The sequence below is a fragment of the Polyodon spathula genome, chromosome 15 (genome assembly GCF_017654505.1).
Source record: "Polyodon spathula isolate WHYD16114869_AA chromosome 15, ASM1765450v1, whole genome shotgun sequence".
Lineage (NCBI taxonomy): Eukaryota > Metazoa > Chordata > Actinopteri > Acipenseriformes > Polyodontidae > Polyodon > Polyodon spathula.
The window spans coordinates 16,016,279-16,037,831 of record NC_054548.1 but is presented as its reverse complement, the minus strand read 5'-3'; the positions used below and the strand labels follow the sequence as shown (position 1 = coordinate 16,037,831).

General features: G+C 35.1%; 1 protein-coding gene across 1 annotated transcript; it reads left to right on the top strand.

The window, feature by feature from the left end:
* Positions 1–1,759: 1,759 nt before the first annotated feature.
* Positions 1,760–12,914, top strand: LOC121327576 (gem-associated protein 8-like). Its single transcript, XM_041271677.1, has 4 exons — positions 1,760–1,857; positions 3,940–3,967; positions 4,696–5,140; positions 12,395–12,914. Exons 2-4 carry the CDS (start codon positions 3,965–3,967, stop codon positions 12,649–12,651), a joined length of 705 nt encoding a protein of 234 aa, XP_041127611.1. The 5' UTR covers positions 1,760–1,857; positions 3,940–3,964; the 3' UTR covers positions 12,652–12,914.
* Positions 12,915–21,553: the final 8,639 nt, after the last annotated feature.

Here is a 21,553-nt window from a genome sequence, read left to right as displayed (position 1 = left end):
ACTTTTAAATGAATAATACAGTATACAACACTACAAAGTGTGACTCCATATAGTAGAACCACAAAGGTACAAATACACTGGCAACTGAAAATGATCATAATACTGAAGAATCTGTAACTCTGAACCTTGTGTTATTATTAATAATGTTGTGTTACTAAAAGCTATGATCTGCAAGTCTTTTACAATAGCTAGGAGCTCTGTTTCTGGGTTTAAGTGGTGTAATTGGTTGACCAGTCAGTTTGTAATTGTGGGGTTAGTCAATTTGAGGTTTTAGAAAGTTATGTCGCTGATTTGCAATTGTCTATGACAAGAGGTTTTGTTTTTACATATATAGAAATCAAGGCCCCAAAAGATGAATACATTTTGAACAACATCCCTGCTGTTCTAGCAGCTATACATACTGACCAATTATCTGGTTGGTTTATGTATTTTCTTTGCATCAGGGATGAATGCACTAATCTTTCACCTAGGCCTTTCAGCTGTTCTATTTAGCAGTCCACATATTACACAACACCACACAATGCATCTGCTCAAAAGATCACACTTGAGACACAATGGCCTTCCATAATAATGTAATTGCAATGCAATTGACCTACAACTGCAAGCTCCTGGTGCAGTACTAAGGTGTGATGGTAGCACTTAGCTGTCGTTTGACATGGTATCATAACAGTATGAACACAATACACACTGTCCATTGTAGTGCCTTAGTTGACATTTCTGGTAATCCTGCTTATGATTTTGCTATGCTTTCATCAAGGTCATATACTGGTAGTATTATGGTATTGCAGTTATATTTTTCAGACTTTGTTTTTGTATAGGAGAGCTTTGTGAGGACATTAAGATTGCTGACTTTTATTTCCTCACCAGGGCCCTTACCTTTTAAAGGAGCAGACATTAACTTTTCTAGGGTTTGTTTTATAAAGACATTTCTTTAAATGTGTTATTAAAATAAGCTTTAAAGGAAACGTTATTTGATAAATGGATAACAGATTGTATTTACAAATCATTTACCAGGTTATAGGCTTAGGATTTTAAGGGAATAGTGCCACCTAGTGTTAAAATATGACCCACACCCTGTCAAATGTATTGCAGTACATCTGTACAGTACCTTTCTATAATTCCTGTCCCTTTTCAATATTCTGTTGAAAGTAAGCTTGATTAGATATTCAACTCTACCATGGAGAGGGTAACAAGGTAACACAGCAAGTACAGGAAATATCAGTTTATTCAGACTGAATATAGTCAGCTAAATAAACAATTTAGTGTATTTTATCACAATGAGGTTCTTTGACATATACACGGGATAAATACAGGTTTGGCCGATATAAGCATATACTAATGATAATGATGATAATTTTAAGTCACCTAATGTAAACACTCTTTTATTTCCTCATGGTAGACAGAAAAGATTTTGGCAAGCTTAACATAAATATAGTTTTAAGTGGTAATTTATTGATCTGAGGAACTGGTTAAAAAATAACACAGTAATAACACCAGTACCTGCAGACATTTCAACATGCAAGGCTAGGCTGATTGGTCAGTTCTCGGTTCGGTTGGTCTTCCCAGCAAGGTAAATCGGGTGTTTGTAGCTTAACCAATGCCCGTTGCATCATATTATTACCTTCCTGCCTAGGCATCCCTGGTAACGAGAAAGTATATTATTTCAAACACTGAAGTTTCAAATACTGGCCATGTAAATCTTACATGACAAACTGAACCACTAGATGGCGTATACGTGTCATTCACTGGTATCTGGAAAACAAAAGAACCGTAAACGGTAGCAGCAAGTCTCAATTTCCTGTCTATAGCGCTGGACAGGTCTTGACGGGGGGGAGTGCTAAACGCTGAAATAATACAGTGAGTTTGTTGGAAGTTTCTTGTGTACACTGAGTATATATTACTTTGTATTTTCTCGATGATACGCATTTTAAGTAATATTTCTGTACGAAAGGGGCACTCTGTTAATTCATGATACTGTATTGTGTTGGCAACTATATATTGTACACGTTGTATAGACAAAGACGTTTAACTTACAATTTGCAGTTATACATTTCTGTGATAACTGCCAAGCGATTACGTGTGTGGTCAGTTTTCACGAGGTAATTAATTACATTGTATGTTTTGTTGCGTCTTTCTCATCGGCAGTGGTGCAGCGTTTGTTTCCTTTCGACCCTGTTCAAAAGCAACACTTGACATGAGGCACAGATTGTCACGTGTTTGTACAAAGAAACCCATACATAATTATTTTTTAACGTTTTATTTAAAAGCCACGAAAATTCTGCCAGATAAATTTAAAACGATACCAATGTTCACAAATTATTCGAATGGTTGGCCACTTCATAAAATGAATTGTAAGCATTTGGCAGTGTTGACGTAGAATACACATCACCGCATTTCAAGTCCTGTAACGTGCAAATATTATTATTATTATTATTATTATTATTATTATTATTATTATTATTATTATTATTATTGTTATTATTGTTGTTGTTGTTGTTGTTGTTAGTATTATTTGTTTGGCAGCTGTATGCATTGTATTGACTATAACGCCAGCATATTTTTGTATTCTGCCGTATCAATGGCAAAAATCGTAACCCTTATATTAAAGGGACCCTTTACATCATACTTCTATATATATAATTTTCGTACATGTCTTATATCCTGTTGTGTGTTTTTTTCTATTTTAATTTTTTCTTTTAATTATTTGCCTTTTTAAAATTGACAGCAAAAAAAAAAAATGTGTCTGAAAAGACTTCTTAACGCAGATATAGACTGAAGCTCATGCTGCTGGTGAACCCTGTGTAAACCGGTATGCTTCTATTGTTAATTGTACATTATTTCACCCAAGTTGTAAGGGTTAAGTACATGTACTGTAGCAGTTGAGTCTCAGCAGGGAGTTAGCTCACAGACATCTGTCAGCTCTTAGCCGTATATCTGAGGGTGGCAATGGTATTCCACATGCTGAGTGTGAATCGATGTATATATTCCTGGAGGCATTTTCTTTCTGTGCACTGCTTATTGGTATAGACAACTGCAAAGTTACAGTACTATGCTTGATGCAGATATGTTGCAAGATTAAAATACAGTAACATTTGACGATGCACCTTAGCCCTACGTGCTGGGTCATTTAATGTGAAATGCATCTGGTGCATGCCAAACTTTAAAGTGAATACATCATATCAAAATTCTATTTGTTGTATGCATTTTTGTTGGTAATACATTCTGCCAAAACTGAATGTAGCATAACACTGGTAAATCAAATGGCATGTTTACTGAAACGAAACATGTACATGAGCGGAAGGGTGGAGTGTTCTCAAATATCCAACATTGATGTACCAAGTGAAGCATCACTACTGTCTCATAAACAGATATGCGCAATACAATGAAATGTTATGTTTGTTCAGAACAGTAATCATTTTACTTAAGCACAGTACGTCGTCAACCTGCTTGTGTCGCTGGGCCATTGAGAAGAGCGTCAAAAGCAGATAATAATAATTAATTGGTGACAATGACAGGGAAACGTAGACTCCTCCGAATGATTTGTTTATGGTAGGTAATGCAGAGTTGGTGGAAATACCAGGGGGAGAGGGTGCGGAGCAGGTTGACAGGTTGGTAATGATGACACACTGTACCAATCGATTTTTGTGTACAATAATACTGCAAAAACAAAACAAAACAAAAAAAACTTGACAAAAGCTAGCATCTAAGGTCCCGTGATGTGATTATCCTGAACAATTTCACAGTTTAGCAGCTCAGTTTGTATAAATTGCTTTAGACCCCTTGAGGGTGGCTTGGACTTTATTCTGGTGTATTTAAACACTTGCATGTGTGTCAGAAATACGTTTGTGCTTTAGGTATAGGAAATCTGAGTAACTGACATCTTTTCTGTTTGTATCTGAAATATTATTGTCTTGACTGTTACTTTCTCTTTGTTTGTAGATCTAACATTCATTGAAGGAGAATCATGGCAAGTACTTTATTTATTATAATGTATTGGGAATAACGTAATTGGTTCAAATAATGGTAAAATTCTGAGGTTTAGTGAACGACCAAAAAGATATATATATATGTATATATAGATAGAGAGATTGCATAATTATAGAATTCCCCATTTATGGCAAAACAAGATAGATAAAGGACACCAGGAAAGCCTCATAAAAGCCAGATTTTCACTCTACTACAGGGATTGACTTGAAAGAGATTTCAAATTAGCAGCCAATCAAGATAAAATCCATTTCAAATGGGACTCCTGTCAGCCTGAGTTAGTATTGGGAGCTGGCAGAACTCAGTTATCTAATGTTACACAAGAGGAGGGTTTTTAATATATGAAATATTTAGTTTAATATTTTAGGTTGATGCGTTAATTTATAAATAGCAATTATACATAAAGGTGATCTCTACAGATTGGATTGTAGATTGTACCCTGCAGGTGGAATCTGCCGCGACCCCAGTTTGATACTGGTAAGGTGAGATTGAGTTGTACAGACTGCTTTCATGGTGCAGATGGAAATGTGGCATACTTTGGTTCCATCAGCTTATTTTTAAGGGGAACACACATGTGTTCAAGCTATGCAGAATGACCAACATATTAGAAAAGATTCGTACATTCATATCTACTGTTTATCTTGGTGTATAGCCTAAAGCATGATTATTGCAAACAATATAATTGTAGTGTAACACTTTCACCCACAACAGGATGAAGCACCCCATCAAGAGAGTGATGCTTGGTATAATCACCAAGTGTACTCCAGGTATTGGCGTCATTATCAGCAGGCCGTGAACTGGCAATACAGACATAAACAGGCCTATAGAAAGGCACTAGAAGCTGTTTACTATTCACCGTTCAGTCCACCACCACCTGCTGCACCTCAGCGCTATTCTGACTGGAACGAAGGTGATAATCCCAGTTCCATGAGCCATTATTCTGCACCCAGAGAGAGAATGGACGGGGCAAGGCAGCATGGGCATAGGGGGCAGGAGAAGCACAAGGAGGAGTTGGAAACAGAGAGCGAATCTGAAACGGAGAGTGAAGGGGACTCCGAGTCGGACAGCGAAATAGAATGCGACGTAACTAACATGGAGATAACGGAGGAGCTCCGGCAGTACTTCGCACAGACTGAGAAACACAGGGAGGAGCTCAGTGAGTATTTAATCATGGAATAAAATAAGAACCGTTGCATAGCAGTTCGAGCCATTTCAGGTTTTCTGCTAGTGGACAGATCTTAGATTGTTACCATTAATTCAAACTTCTCTGGTGTTGTGCGGTACATTGCTGTTACTGATTATGATCCCTTCATGTAAGACCAGATTAAAAGCCTTATAGCTGCTCATGCAAACTACAGTAGTCTCTTTTGTACAGTGGTAAAAAATGCTTGCTTGTGGTGTATATGGTCTCTGGATTCTTGCACCGTCCTTTTACAAGAGGAGTAATCCTATCCCTGATTTAAACAAACATTTTAAGGCTTTATATTCTTTCACTGGGGGCAGGTGATGCACTTGGATCAATGTGGTACTGCTTATTTTACAAACATGTTCTTTGAAACTGGTAACCGTGCGGTTTCTTCCTAGACATTTTATTGGAAACTTACTGTGTTTTGCTTGTGGAATTCCTGTTCAACATGTGAATTGCACAGGCTAGTTTTCTTTTTGATAGGCTCATTTAAAAATCTCTACAACACAGCCAGGCATATGTTTAAAATGAGGTCTTGCAGCTCCGCACGTAATATGCAGGAGTTAAACTGACACACTCTCAAGCTGCCATTGTCTTAACCAACACTGATTGGTCACTACTGTCTCTCAGAAGTACACAGTACCGTGGCCATCATTAAAACTGCAAGAATCTTTTATCTGTAAGCTTTTTTATTCCTAACTATGGCAACGAAATGCACAAACTGACAATATTAGGTAACTGGGAATTAACAAAGCACAGTGAACTAGGGAAAGTACTGTAAATGCAATCAGTGATGACAAAAGTAGATTCTTTGTTTCTTGAGAGACGATGGGGGCATAAAAAACCCAAACAGAACACTGCCATCTTGACTTTCTTGACTGAGTTCCAGTTCTCCATATTAGATTGAGCTGTGTTGCTGTTCTGTGTGATCTTCAAGCTGAGTTCTGATTGTGTGAGGAAGTTATACTATTGAACATAATAAATGCACTGTGTTAGCATAGCAGTGACTCATGTAGTTTTTCACCATCACCAGCAGGTATCACTGCACACTAATAAAAAATACCTTTTCATGGTCAAGTATACAGAAGTCAATTCTGGGGGTGTCCACGAACTGACTTCACCTTTAAATTCTTGATTGATGTACAAATAATCTGGGCCTATATACAGTCTGACACATTGACATCAGAATATGATGATCATTTAACATTAATAACTGTGTTTAAACAGATGTATTATTATTATTATTATTATTATTATTATTATTATTATTATTATTATTATTATTATTATTATTATTGGGCATGTGTCTTACGATATTAATAACAACAACACAACAACAACAACTATAGGACACTGTCCTGACCACAGGACAGGTCCAACATCAGGACGGAACGTGGGACACATACGTCCCAATCCGAGACCGAGTGACGCTGCGACATTTCTTAATACGCCAATTGCTACTACCTACCTGGACCTACTTAATTAATTAATTAATATTATTATTATTATTATTATAATAATATTAATCCCCCCCAGGGGGGTTACTGAGTGGACCATTTTCGTGACGGTGCGATGTCGGTCTCTAACGTACAAGAGCTGAGAATAATAACAACTAATATTATTATTATTATTATTAATATTATTATTATTATTATTATTCTCAGCTTGAAGAGCTAACGCTAGAGACGACATCGCACCGTCACGTGGCAGGTCCACTTACCAGGTGAACCATTTGGGGGGATTAATAATATAATAATTATTATAATAATATTATTATAATTATTAATAGGTTATTATTATTATTTTGGTTGTAGGAGATTAATATATATATCTATTCTATCATCTGCCATTATAAAGCTAAACGATATATACTGCTGTTGTACAAATATGGCACTGAAATAAATGTGTTTTAAATGTTAATGTTAAAAAAAAAAATAACATGAGAAACACAAAATACTCAAACATAGAACTGTTTACTTCACACTTGTGTAAAACAAACAAAAGGACTCTGCTTAAATAGTACCACACAACGATGTACTACAGTTGTACTTACACAATTACACTTAACACAATTGTAAAATAAGAAATTGTCGAACGTTGTCTGCTTTTTACAGTGCACCACCTTCTGGCATGCTGTTGCTAAAATCAGAATTCCATTAGCATTAAAGTCTATGGGATAGGATTGGTTACTGGGCAAATGTTGTTTATAACCGAAAGTTGTGTTTATCCGGGTTGCTAATAACCAGCATCTCCTGTGTGTGTGTGTGTGTGTGTGTGTGTGTGTCTATATATATATATATATATATATATATATATATAATCCTAATTAGTTACTTTATTCACCAAACATCTAACAGTGAAAGAGAGGAAAGATCCCCCTTGCATACTGTAGATGTAGCGCCCCATGGATTCCCTTGGCAACGTTCAAATAGTTTACTTGCTGAATAGATTTTGCAATTGAGGCTCCAACCCACTGGATTGTCCCACAGCTTCAAGATTTGTCCAGTCATCCGCAACACAAATGTGGAGCAAACACAGCTGCCAAAGTGGAAAAATAAGTTATTCCAAGTCTGTTCTTAGTTACTGTTTTTTGCATGCTTTTCTAAAATGATGTTTTGTTTTGTTTTTTACCCATTCCAATATTTTCTAAACATTTTGTTCTTTTTTCTACTAGTATTCTTATTTTAATACCAACTGAAAAAGAAAAAATGACATTCTTTCAGTGAAGGCATGAACTGTTTGGCAACCATAAGACTTTTTTTTGTTTTAAATGTTTTAAAAAAAATTAAACAATATTGCTTAACACCTGTACTGTATGTGATTTAAGAATATGACCTTAAAACCTTTTTGCTGTGACAGTTCAGGTCAGTTCTGCTTTATGTTAGAAGCCTAATGATCCCCACAGGAATTCCTGTATCCCAGACAACAGAAATGTAAAATAGTCACTAGTTTGTTTGTGTTACGTAACATTACGTTTTTACACCCAACTGTGATGCAACTTGCCATGTATGTTAGGAAGCGAAATTTTATGAACATTTTACATCTTTATTTGTTCTAAGATGTTTCAACATACTGTGAATGTAGGACATGGGTGGCTCCTCTCAACTATTCTAAGTTGACAGTTTATATACAGTACTAACACAAATTATGGAAACAACAAATGATGTACAGAAAGACTGGGGGGTAGTGATTGTATTGCTCGTTTTTAGGCCCATTTGGTATCCCTGAATAGGTAATATTTTAACGAGCAAGCTATATCACAAGTAGAATGGCACCCTGAAATATGCTCCTTTTTCTAGGAACACAGTATAACTGGGCATGGGGAGTTTGTTGCCGGTAACCTCACTCAGACTTTCTAAATACTTTGGTATCCCTGAGTAGATATTTGTCTCCTCAGTGGTACGCTAAATATGATTAATGTATGAATGACTGGATGGAGTATTTGTTCTCTGTTTTACTCCCCAATGTAGTGTTTTCCTTGGCAGTCCTCAGCCTGAAAGCTGTTTTTGAGGGTCATGTAGAGGAAATGTCATAACCAGTCATTCCACAGTGGTAGTAAATGGGTCATTAGGATTCCAATGCACAGGTGGGACAGACTGCTCATTAATTTCTGTGCATATTTTTTTTAACCGGAATTTATATATTCAGGGATAGCAAGGTATTTCGTGAGCAAATTGTCAGATTGAGGTTAGCCAGCAGCAAACCTCCCATCTCCAATTTCACTGCTGTACCAGAAAAAGGAGAACATTCTAGGGTACCATTATAGTTGTGAGATGAAATGCTGAATAAAATGTTTTGCATCTTTTTAAAGTGAAGACAGTCATCTGTTCAGATAAAAGGGTATTTAGTAAGTAACGGGTCTGAGTGAGGCACCTACACACTTTTGTGCCTACAAAAATTATTTAAACTTAAACAAACACACTGAATACATAGTGTGAGATGTACCAATCCTATACAGTACCATAAAGACTTGTTTTATGTTGTATGTTGTATTTTTTTAGTCTTCTTGATGCTGTCTGAAACAGATTGACACTGTCCTGTGGTAGTGCCAAGTCAGTTGGTCTGTATCTAATCTTCTTGCCCAATCCCTGATCCCCAACTAGAGACATCTGTTGCTGACTGATCTGAATGAGTGGTCAGCAGCTCCCAGGCTTTGTGTTCCTGTCATCTGGATTTGAAGTCTTCAGCCTGGGGATTACAGGTCTTATAGTGTTTATAGTGTTTTCCAATTGGGTTGTGGGTGTGCAGGTAGGCACAGAATACTGTAGATCAAAGCCTCAAAAGACTGTGGGATTAGTTCAGGGCTTTACAAAAGAAGTTACTGTTAAGTCGTATTTTTGAAGTCCCCCCCCCAAGTACTTTGCGAGCATTTGGGAAATCGCTGTGTGCTGATGTAAATAGTATCTACAGAAGGTATGAACATGACATCAGCACAAAACAAGCCAAACCGACAATTATTTACCCAACCCGATGTCAAATTCTTGTTATTAGACCTGGATGCGACCTGGTCCGAAAAAACAGTGGCATGCTTTTCCTTTCCCCAGCTTCGTATATGCACTGACTAGATGCAGTGTTTTTTCCCCGTTAGCCTGGAAATCTGACTGAACTAAAGACAGTGTTTATTCCATCATGAACCTACACATAGGTCTGTAAAATCAAATATTTAATGTTTTGTGTTAAAGATACAAAGATAAATACATTATCTGAAAGTCAAATGAACTGAAGTACAATCTTGTAAATTGATTGGTTGAATTGATTTTATTGCAAACTTAACACAAGAGCAAATGGAATTGAGATGTGAAATTTGTGTTTTGCAAAACTTGTTTTCCTCCTTTGTCCACAATCACAACAAATGATTCCCACAACGGAGACTTGCATTTTTCTGTGAGCTTTGGTTCATGGAATTTGTTTTGCTTAAGTTTTTCTTTCATGTCCTTCATAAACAAATCCATTTCTCCAACTTTTAAGAATGATCTAAAACAGTGTTTCTCAACCCTGGTCCTGGGGGCCCGCATGAAATCTGCAACTGTTTAAGAGCTGACGACAATTTAAGGTCTAACTGAGCAAATTATCAGTTCAGTTAAGGGTCTAGTTAATAATTGAGAGCTCAGTTGGAATGAAAGCTAGCAGACACAGTGGGCCACCAGGACCAGGGTTGAGAAACAATGATCTAAAGAAACCCATTTGATATGGGTCACATGTCTGCTATTATTATTGTTGTTGTTGTTATTGTTATTATTATTATATGAGATATTGTTTGCGTTGTGGAAACACACTCACACAAATCGACTTGGCAAAGGCGCTTTGTAGCTGAGTCATTTTTCTTTCACCATTGTCAGCGTTATTAATTGCAGACAATGGGAACAAAATAAATAATCAACATAAGATTCAAACAGTTTCTACTTGGAATAAGTGCTTACTTTATCCAAAACATCATCCAATGTCAGTGCAGGATTTCCTCAGTTCTACAGTGGACCAGTTCAAGTGTGTAGTTAATGTCCCTGAATTAACAATGTTTAGTCACAAGGCCAGTTCAGGTGTTCTTTAGAATGCTGTGTTCAAACAAAGTGAGGCTGTCTGAATCCCCCTGAATCCTGTAAAGTTTCATAAAAGAACAACAAGGCACAGATGGACAATAATTATTTTGCAGTCACATTGGCTACAGCTGGACTGTATTTCCTTTTTCCGTAGACTCATTACTGTGTCCAACACTTTTTCCACATTCCTTTCTGAAGCTCCATTTGGAATGCAATGGAAAAAGATTTTAAAGTAGTGTAGATTCTTCCATTTCATGTTGCCCAAAACCTCTTTTAATTGATATGATTCAAGACCAAGTCAAAGTGGTGTGCTGGGGAAGCTTGTTAAAAATCTCCTCACATGTGATTTTATTTTATTTTATATGTAAGAATTATACAAAATGCCACTGATATGACCACTTTTTCCCAAAAACAGTGATAATCTGGGACTAAAATAATAACTGCATTACAAAACATTGCCATAGTATAGCAAGTATTTATAGAGTATTACACTGTAGACTGTATACTATTTACTCACTGTAAGTGTGTGAATCTAACAGCATCTTACAACCTAAACTTGTATAAATAGGGAATATCTATTTATCTATCTATCTATCTATCTATCTATCTATCTATCTATATCTATCTATATATATATATATATATATATATATATATATATATATATATATATATATATATATATATGCGCAATCTATATAAAAATCACTACACAATATTTCCAGCAAGTTGGGCACTCTTTAAGTGAGACATTTCAGAATGACGTGCTTGCCTTTTTCTGTCCCATGAGATTCTGCCTCGCTTAAAGCAGCACAATGCTTCTTTGACCCAGATGGGTTTCCATAGAGATTACTAAGGGTGCGCACACGTAATCCAGTTTGTTTACTTTTTGCTGTCTTAAACATTTAAATATAGGTTCAAGAGCTCCTGTGTTGATCATGTATTTTTTAGTTTTTATATTAATGTCACATATCACACAAAGCTATTTTTCATTTGCCATTTTTTAAACTGTCGTGCAATATCTGGTGAGGTGGTAAATAAGTGCAATGCATTTTTGTCATTTCTAGCGAATATCAAAATCTGATTTTTGTATCCGAATACATGTGAAAAATGTTTTTTCAGATATTTGTCCCAGCTCTAAAATATATATATGTGTGTGTGTGTGTGTATATATATATATATATATATATACACACACACACACACACACACACATATATATATATATATATATATATATATATATATATATATATATATATATATATATATATATATATATATATATTATTATTTGGTTTTAATCTGTATGAACACATTGTAACTTTTTTAAAACTAGTACAATTATTTGCCAAACATTTTGACTAGTTTTTATCCATGTGTTTAATGGTATTGGGTTTGTGAAAGTACTTATCAGTTAGGTGGTTGGTGTTGATTCCACCTCACATGATAAGATGTTCATTAATGGTCCTATAGACATGGATAGGTCAACTGTTGCCAAGAGCTGTTGTGTTGTTTTGTTTCATTCTTGTGGGATATTTGTCATTAAGTTGGTAATTAAATTGGAGTTGCTGCCTTTTATTGCAGTTGGTAGAAAACAAAATCTCTTTTCCATATTTAAATTCTAATATAATGTAGTGCAGTCGCTAACCTGTTCCTTTACTAAATTCCAGTCCTCTTTCCTCAGAGAAGCAGCAGCAGCAGGATGCAGAACGGCAGGATACATATGTGTTGGCTGACCATGATTTGTACAGAGTTTCCGGTCGAAGTGCACAACCCCCAGTAGAGCGGCCCGGTGAGAGAAGAATGGCCGAAATGAAGAAACTCTACGGGGAGGATGCTGCTAAAATCCAGGGCATGGAGACAGCCATGCAGCTCACTTTTGACAGAAACTGTGATAAAAAGCAGCCAAAATACTGGCCTGTCATCCCCATTAAACTATAAATCTAAGTTGACGCTAAATGAAAAACATCTTTTATGCATGATGCAAAGCACTGTTCATGTGATTGCATGTTAATGACAGTATTGTATGTCAATAACTGTTTGTTTTAATGTACATTATTGAAAATATGTGACCCTGTGATCCTTTTATATGACTTCATCATAATGGTCTAGTTCATAAAGATTAAGGGTTTCAAACTGAAATGTGTACATGTTGCATACTTTTATTATTTTCTCTAAAATAAACAAAATGTTTTTTCAGTTTAGACCACATTTATTTTTCAACCTTTTCTGGTTTCTGCTTTTGAAACTACTGTATATTGAGTTTGTCTCATTTTGTGGGTGTAACTGTTTGCAAACTTGTGACTCCTCTAACTTGTGAACGAGTTTTATATATTCCGTAATAATAGTAGAGGAATGAGTCACACACACTTGCAGAACATTCTAACAAAGCGCTCCCCCAAAACAATGAAACCACCTGTAATGGTTCTCCTATCGACTGATGAGTTAATTCTACTGACATCAGCATGAGACACATACAGTACTTGCCCCTATACTACAGGGCTTGCAGCCTTTGCATCTCCATTGAGTTCAATGGCTTGCTGTGTTAGGCAAACACCATTCTAGTTAAACCAATTTGATCTGAGCTACAGTATAATGCCCAGCAGATGTGATTCATCACCTAAATATTATTGGTTTTACCAATTGTGCCCATAGTAAATGATAATTTAATGATAAGGGATATAAAGTAAATTTACTTTTTGGTACCAGACAATATTGCACATATGCCATATGTTGCTAAAGTGAAATTCAAGGTTGCCATCTTTCCAAAGATCACATTGGAAGTCATTGAAAATAAGAAAGTGAAAGGTCAGGCTGTTGCTAATGATGTTTGCACTTACCAAGTCTGATTTATGTAACAGTGAGAACAGAATAAGGCATCTTAAAACTTGTTCAGAATTACAAAGCTTTTTTTTTTTTTTTTTTTTTTTTTTTTTTTTTTTTTGCCAAAATCTGTATTAAGATCAAAACACTTAGTTTGTCCACAGCGTACAATATGTGGAAAAATTTGTATTGTTGTGAGATGTCTGTAGCAACCAAAAAACACCAAGAATATTTGGGACTGGCACTAGTTCAATGTGTAAGGACAGTAATATTTTCTTGAAATGTGAGTTCTGCATTTCCATGTGCTACTCTTAATTCTGTAATAGATGAGTTAGATGGCAGACCTGATTTAATGTCTAAGCACAAGTTTAACTGAAACAAACACACAAGTACCAAACACAATTTATTTATTTATTTTTTGTGTACATACAGTAAACAAATATGGTTGTAACACAGGCTATGTTTGGTGACTTTTAGCAAACTGGAATGGTACATTCCCACAATGCACAAATGTATTTTGTATAAAGTGTGTGATAAACAAAAAAAAAAAAGTGGTTCAAAGTGGGGTTCAACCCACTCAGGTGGTGGTGATGAGGGGAGGGCGGGGGGGGGGGGGAATTATTAATAATTATTTAAAATACACTCACATTTTTAAATAAACTGTTCCCTGGCATTATAAAGAACATGTCAAACATTCAGTTTTCAGACATTATTTTCATACAATCTATGAAGATAATTATGTACTAATCAACTGTTCCTTTTAGGCTATTGCGATTTAAATACATACAAAATATACAAGATATGCCAGATACTGAAATGTTACTTTCTTTCATGGAAGTGTTTCACACTTACGAACAGGAATCGACTAGCATTTTGAAATGTAATCGCATTGAATAAAGCCCTCATTTATAAACATAAAATGATTGTAATATCTAATGTTTATATTCCTTGAAGAAAGCATTAACCATGGGATAGTACAATAGTTTGTCTGAGAAATGTGATTGTTTTCTTAACAAGTTTATGGGGTTATAGCAATGACTGTTATACGTGCACACAGTTATTTGTAATCTGCCAATGTATTTCAATTTTAACTTTCACTAAACCCTACCATGTTTGCACAGCCCCACCTCAGGTCACAGACAAGTTTGTTGTAAAGTCTCCAGAAAAATGCAGGTACATCAAAAACTTAGCATACCAGTTCCTTTTTTTCCCATTGTAAACATAGCCAGTGATGCATGAAACAATTAGGTTCTTGAACATCATCAGGAGAGGAAGAAGCTAACTGGAAATTCTCATGTGGCATTTTCCATTTTTAAGTAACTTGCCTAATCACTTCATGTTCACTCAGTCAGCTATGTGATCCTTCAGCAAATGTACTAGAATGCAGTACTTTATTTATAGCACTGTATCAAATATATCAAATCTATCCAGATTAAGAATTAAAAGACAGTGGATTTTAACCAAAAGTTGTATGTAATGGTGACAATCTTTGTAAACTAGAAACAAATTCTACACAAACATTTTGAAATGTTTATTGAATGTACTTTTACTAATTGTCATTCATTGTGTTTAAAACCAAACACCTCTCATTATCTGCACGAGGTTCTATGTTAGCATTAAGCAAAAAAGGATCCTATTTTTATTACTGGCATCTTGTAATCTAAGCAATTAAGTGCTGTGTTTACTGTAGATATGCCACTGTTTAGATAATTGAATAAACCCCGGTTTCTTAAATCCACTTCACCCATATTAAGGGCTGTGCTGTTTCAGCAAAAGATTGATCATTCATTAGCTCTATTGCCTGTGCAGATATGCCTTCATCATTTGAATAAACTGCTAGTTGGCTAGTATATCTGGCATCACTTCTAAATATCTGTAACCATGGAAGCCGTGCTGTTAGCGATACACTGTGTTCTGACATTACGACTGTAGGGCTTTTATTTGTAATTAGAACCTCTTTATGATCTCATCCTTTTCCTTCCCCAAGGCATATTACTTCTACGATTTGCACAAACAGAAAATGGCAGAACCTAAAGAGAATTGGTTTGAAAGGCATATACTATAATATTGGCACTGTGTACTGGGCATTGATCCATTACCAGCAGAAAGAGCTGTCTAGTTAACACTTAGTTGCCAGTCATGGTTAGGCGATTATATTCGTCTTTAGGTGACCAGAAATATAATTTATTGCCTTAAATGTCTTTATTAGTGCAATAACTTCGAGTGTTCACAAGGTCTTTTTATTGTTAATTTCTACATTAGCTTCAATGTTGGCTTATTAAGAAAGCCTCAGATATTGAGGATTGTTAATGTATGTTTTCTCAATAGCACTAAAGTCTTTTCAGTGTTTGTGGAATACTATATATTTTCAATTGTTTGCATTTTTTTTTGTTTCTTTGGAAAAAATGCTTTCTCAATAGCACTAAAGTCTTTTCAGTGTTTGTGGAATACTATATATTTTCAATTGTTTGCATTTTTTTTTTGTTTCTTTGGAAAAAATGCTTTGCTCACTTTTTAATTTCATATAAATCAAGAATTTCAATGAGCTTTTTTAAAAAAATAAATAAATAGGCTGTCAGAAACTGTATATAAACATTTGTTATACTGTATAACAAACTCAAATAATTATTTTCCAGCACAAGTAACAGCAAACGCATTCAAATAGAAGTAATAGTTTGAGTCTTCATGACTTCATGGCAAAGTTATGTTACCTCAAACTGCCAAAACAACTTTACAATAGACCAAGGCAATACATTTTTTTTTTTTTTTTTTTTTTTTTTATTATTTTGGTGGCATAGTTGATTTCAATCTTTGCTCAATGACATTTTTCCACACTGAATCTTTTTTGGAATGTTTGTTGCATTTGGCAGTTTTTTTCAATGACTTAATATTTGAAAAAAAAAAAAAAACACATTTTTGTTTAATATAATGGACTTTCATTGGGGTTAGTGGAGTCCATTTTAATTACCTAAAATGTGTCAACACTTATCAAAACTCATAACCCTGTGTATGTATACAGGCCCAGGAAAGATAACCCCTCTCAAAAAAAGCAGACCCCTCCAGTAGTACAACACCAGTAAACCAATCTAATATATTAATATCTTATCCTAGGGTAGTCCCCTTAACTATTTTTAAATACAGTATGTTACCCCCCCCCCCCCCCCAATAAAGTCATTGGTATTGCACCAATTTTTAAAAAAAAAGTTTTGAACAAAGACTTGCATAATATAGAAACACACCCATATGTTGTACTCATTTAAGCCAACACTTGCAAAGGTTACAGCATAAGGTACCAAAAAAACCTTTATAATGAAAGTCTGTTTGTGACAGGATAGCGTCATGGCCCAGTTTGATTATAAGACCCAGAAACAAGCTGCAGTTCAAGCACTAAACTGCACATTTATAAAACAAAAACAGGAACAAAATTAAAGGTTCAAACAAAAGAACAATTGTAGTTTGGGGCTGGGGCTGGGACTGGGGCTGGGGCTGGGGCTGGGGTTCTCGCTCTCGCTCACAAACAAAGGATTTCTCCTTATATATATTTTGCCACTATCCAATTAGCTCCGATTACCTAATTGGGGAACTGCCACAGCTGTAATTGCTGGCAGGGACAGATTTAACCCCATTCCTGCCAACCTTCCCTTCCCTCACACATTATTTACAGCAACAGAGTATCTGCCCTGCCACACTGTTATAGCCTTAAGAGGTTTAGTATTCTTATTTTAATAGTTAGACTAATGTATTGATATGAGCCCAGGAGGTGTGCCTTCCCTGAATTGCCTGTAAACTGGAAAATATGGACCAAGAGACAGTTTGAGTTTTTTTAGTTTTGATATTGCCTAAAAAGGTATGTTTTCAGTGTTAGAGCATTAGTCATAATCACTGTGTAAATTCTTCCAAATGATGTGGTGATGGTTGGAACAAAAGCAAAAATAAATATATGTTTAAAAAAAACTGCACATTGGCAAAGGGCACCATTCACAAAGTTATTTTTGTATGACTCAATGTTTAATTTGTGCCACTTTTCTAAACTGTATTTGTCTTTCATTAAAACAGTGTCATGAATCTCAAACTTTTTAAATGAATCATCCTTTTGTGAAAAGTGTAAGGATTTCTATTTAAAAACACATTGATGATTGTGCAATGAAAGATGTGCAGTACCTTATACCACCTTTCTCCAGTTTAAATAACCCTCCACATTGTGAACTCTGGCAAATAACACAGTCTGTAATTCCTATTGTAATGGGTATTATTGCTTAAATACATCTGGTTCTAATCAATTCTGACAGTACAAATTCTCAACGGAATTCAATAAATATTTTTTGTAAGAAACCTAACTTACTGTATTTATCCTAGGGGATAGTTTTTAGATAGCCCCTTATTCAACAAAAGCACAACGTGGTAGTCCCTTCCCATCCATTTAGGAAATGATATCTACATACAATCTTCTGTGTATTGGTGTTATGCGGGTGGATGTCAGTTATTAACCTGGTAAATGGTGCTAAATTTAATCTGGCCTTAGGACTGTTATCCATCCACATATTACTGTATTTATATAACTTGTAAATATCACATGCTTGCCTTGTCAACGGGTGACCAATAGATACAATTGGTCAGGCCAGCCACTCCAAGTTTGACTGATTACATAGAATTGTAAAGTAAGTTTCCATAGTGACCAAAAAGTACTCTGGAGTTATTTCCTGTGGCATAATGCAGGCTATTGAGAAGTTAACAATTTAAATCTTTTAATCAGTAATCTTCGAAAGAGACATCAAAAATAACAATAAAGACCCCAATGTATTAAACTTAGTGGGGTATTTTCTTTTTACAAATTATACTGTTTTTGGAGAACCAATAATTAAGTTCCAGTAACTTCTTTTTTATTTTTTGAGAGATGTTCTTTGTCTGATATTATACAGAGTTTCCTGTTCAGAAACGATATACTGATGGAGTTGGTTACCTCAAACTTGACAGAGTAAAAAATAACTAAGTAACAGTTACAGTTTCTTGGGTTTACTAGTTCATGTAATGTGGGTGTTTGTTTCAGGACAGTTCTAGTTTTTCACAAATGCCTTTTTTTGTGCAATATTATTGCACATTTCTGTGGTAAAGATACACATGTACTGTGCACATATCCCATAACATACATTTCCTGTGTTCCCCTTTCCTCAGCCTCATTAATGTAACACATGAATTTACACAATACATGATGCAATGCTATCCAAACACTGAGAGACAAAAAGACTTTCATCTCTGAGGAGGGTAGACATTCAGATTTTGAGAAACATACAGTAATACAATTTTAAGTACAGTAGGTTCTAACCATGAATTAAGTATTAAAGTTCATAATATTAAAACAATGCTGTGGTTAAATCCTATTTATATGTGTGTAATATAATCCACGACTGACCTCTGGACACACTCAACAGAGGGTTGTTAAACTGGACAAAACGAGTCGGTCTAGCTCAATTTTCGAGTGCCTGTTACTGTGAGATGTGAAAACAGTAGCTCGCCCCATATGGTATACTGATCCAATGTGGAGGGCTATTTAAACTAGTGAGATTGAAAATGTGATTTTCTAATTCAAACTTCAACTTTTACTTTATCTTTGCCAATTAAATGGGAAGTCTCATTGAGCTTTTTATAAAAAGGAACTCTCTGTTGCTTTTTATAAAAAGCCCTATGAGACTTCTATTGTAATTGTTTTGTGAGCCACACCTAATTAACTGTTTTCTATTGTTATTGTCATGTCATTTTGTTCTAAAGACAGAACAAGAAAAAAGTTAGAGAAATTCACAAAGCCTTTTACTTTACAGTGTTTTTAGCACTATATTACATTACATTGCTGAGTCGTTTATTTCAAGTTTTTAATTAAAAAAAGAAAAGCTCAAAACCCACTAACATCAGCAAGCACTGTTCATGTCAATAGCTGTTAGGGGAGGGAAGATGCATCTTCTCAATGCAAACACTGTTGAATGTAACAGATGAAGTGCACTGTACAATGCAGTTCAATTAAGTTCTGTACATACATCAATATGTCTACAGCTGCCATTTGATTATCTACAATCACATTATCCAAAACGCTGGATTATTCAAATTCCACGTCTCCCTACTATAAAATCACAGCATGCCATCTCAGTTATCTGAAGCAACTGATTATCAAAACAAAATGTGAATTTGGAAAACGGAGTATCTACTGTACTTTTTTAAACTTTTCTAATGACATTAGAAACATTTTTGCTATATTGCTGACAATTCTATTAATTCACTCAGAATGACATTTTTGGGGTTTGTAGAAGTAGGTTTATGGGAGTAGGCTGCATATCTGCAAAATTATTTCCGTTTGGAACTGGGATTGTCCTTTATACTTGTTGAAATGTTTTAAACAAACGTTCACAAGAGCCAAAATAAACTTTAGCCACCAGCAGATGATGATGGTAGAGATTTTGAGAAGCATATTCAAATTGTCCAAGTTGGCACTAACCATGAATTAAGTCCATAATGTTTATACATTTCTGATAACTGCATTCATATGGTTAATACGAGACTGTTTAACATGTAAATAAAAACTGAAAAAACAGAAGACTATATACAGTATATGTATTTCAATATATATTTTAAGGAGAAATTGTAGCCTATCCAAACCAGTTGTTTTGATATATGAATTGCACTGGTATGAATTTCCTCTTGATATTATATATTATATTTAACCCTATGTGCCATAGCATATGCATTAGAATGAAAGTTAAGATGGCAAAACTGGGAATGCAGTCCTAAGAATAGAAGAACCATCATGATACAAGACCATTTAAATGAGAATAGTGAGAAATATAACGCAGTTATTTAAATCATTAAATGGTTTTTAGCAAAAATTAATTTCAATAGATTTAAGCCGTGCCTAATGTTTCTCCATTAATGTTAGACATTAAACCAAGCATACATTTTGAAATGCTTTGTATGTGTTTTGTACTGAACTGATTTGAGACATGTAATGATCCATGTAATGATACATTTTGTTTAATTACCCATTGTTTGGTGAACCCTGTTAACTGTCATCTAATAGCCTACCAAACAGATTTGTACCAAGTAAGTTAAGTGCTTTTTTTTTTTTAATATGATTTATGTGGCTTAGCTTCAGCACTTTGAACTTATAATCTTCCATCATTTTCACTGAAGAAAAATATCCCCTTTGAGCATAAGAACTCTGATTGGAACTGAATGTCAGCATTAGCAAACTGCTTCACTGAGGGTTACTGAGATTATATTTACACAAAGGTTTCAGTTTATATTAAACAAATGTGACTTAACCTTTCACTAATTCTAAACAGGGAATTTCTACTTTCCAATTCCAGCATGGGATACAGTTTATAATATTACTGAAAACTGTTACTATTATTAGGAGCAGAAAAAGCTGTATTTAATATCGTACTTTTAATTTCTTGTGATTATAAAAATCTTCACTTTCTCTTGCATGGGGTGCCGTTAATATTGTTTTTTTGCTTTTACTCATTTACATATGTGGGCTCTGCTGTAATTCCAGTTTATCCTCAGAGGAAGCAGTCCATTCTTCATCAACAATTGGCCTGCAGTGAAAGGCTAGAAGTGGAGAATAACCCTCGCTACAGTCAGAGCTGGCCAGCGCTGGCCCATGGCTGAATGGTGTATAACTGCCACTGTTCAGGGTCTATTGGAATGCAATGCATCTTCAGATAAGTAAACCATAGATATGTTTTGTTATAGTACCAACAAGGTTTATACCTGGGCTAAAGATACGATCTTGAGAAATCTGGGCTGGATTTTCCAGTTTCCCTTAATTTGTGTGGAAAGTTTAAGGGACATTCTGCAATAGATGTACAGTAATTATCGAAAGTGTGATTTAAAGAATATGTTTGATTAAATTAAACAAGTCACCGTTCATCATTGCAGCACAGTGGAAATGAGTGCCCACTGTACCATACAGAAGCAATCCAACTATTAAGAGGTGAGAACCAAGTGGTTGAAATTCAATTTAATTCAAATC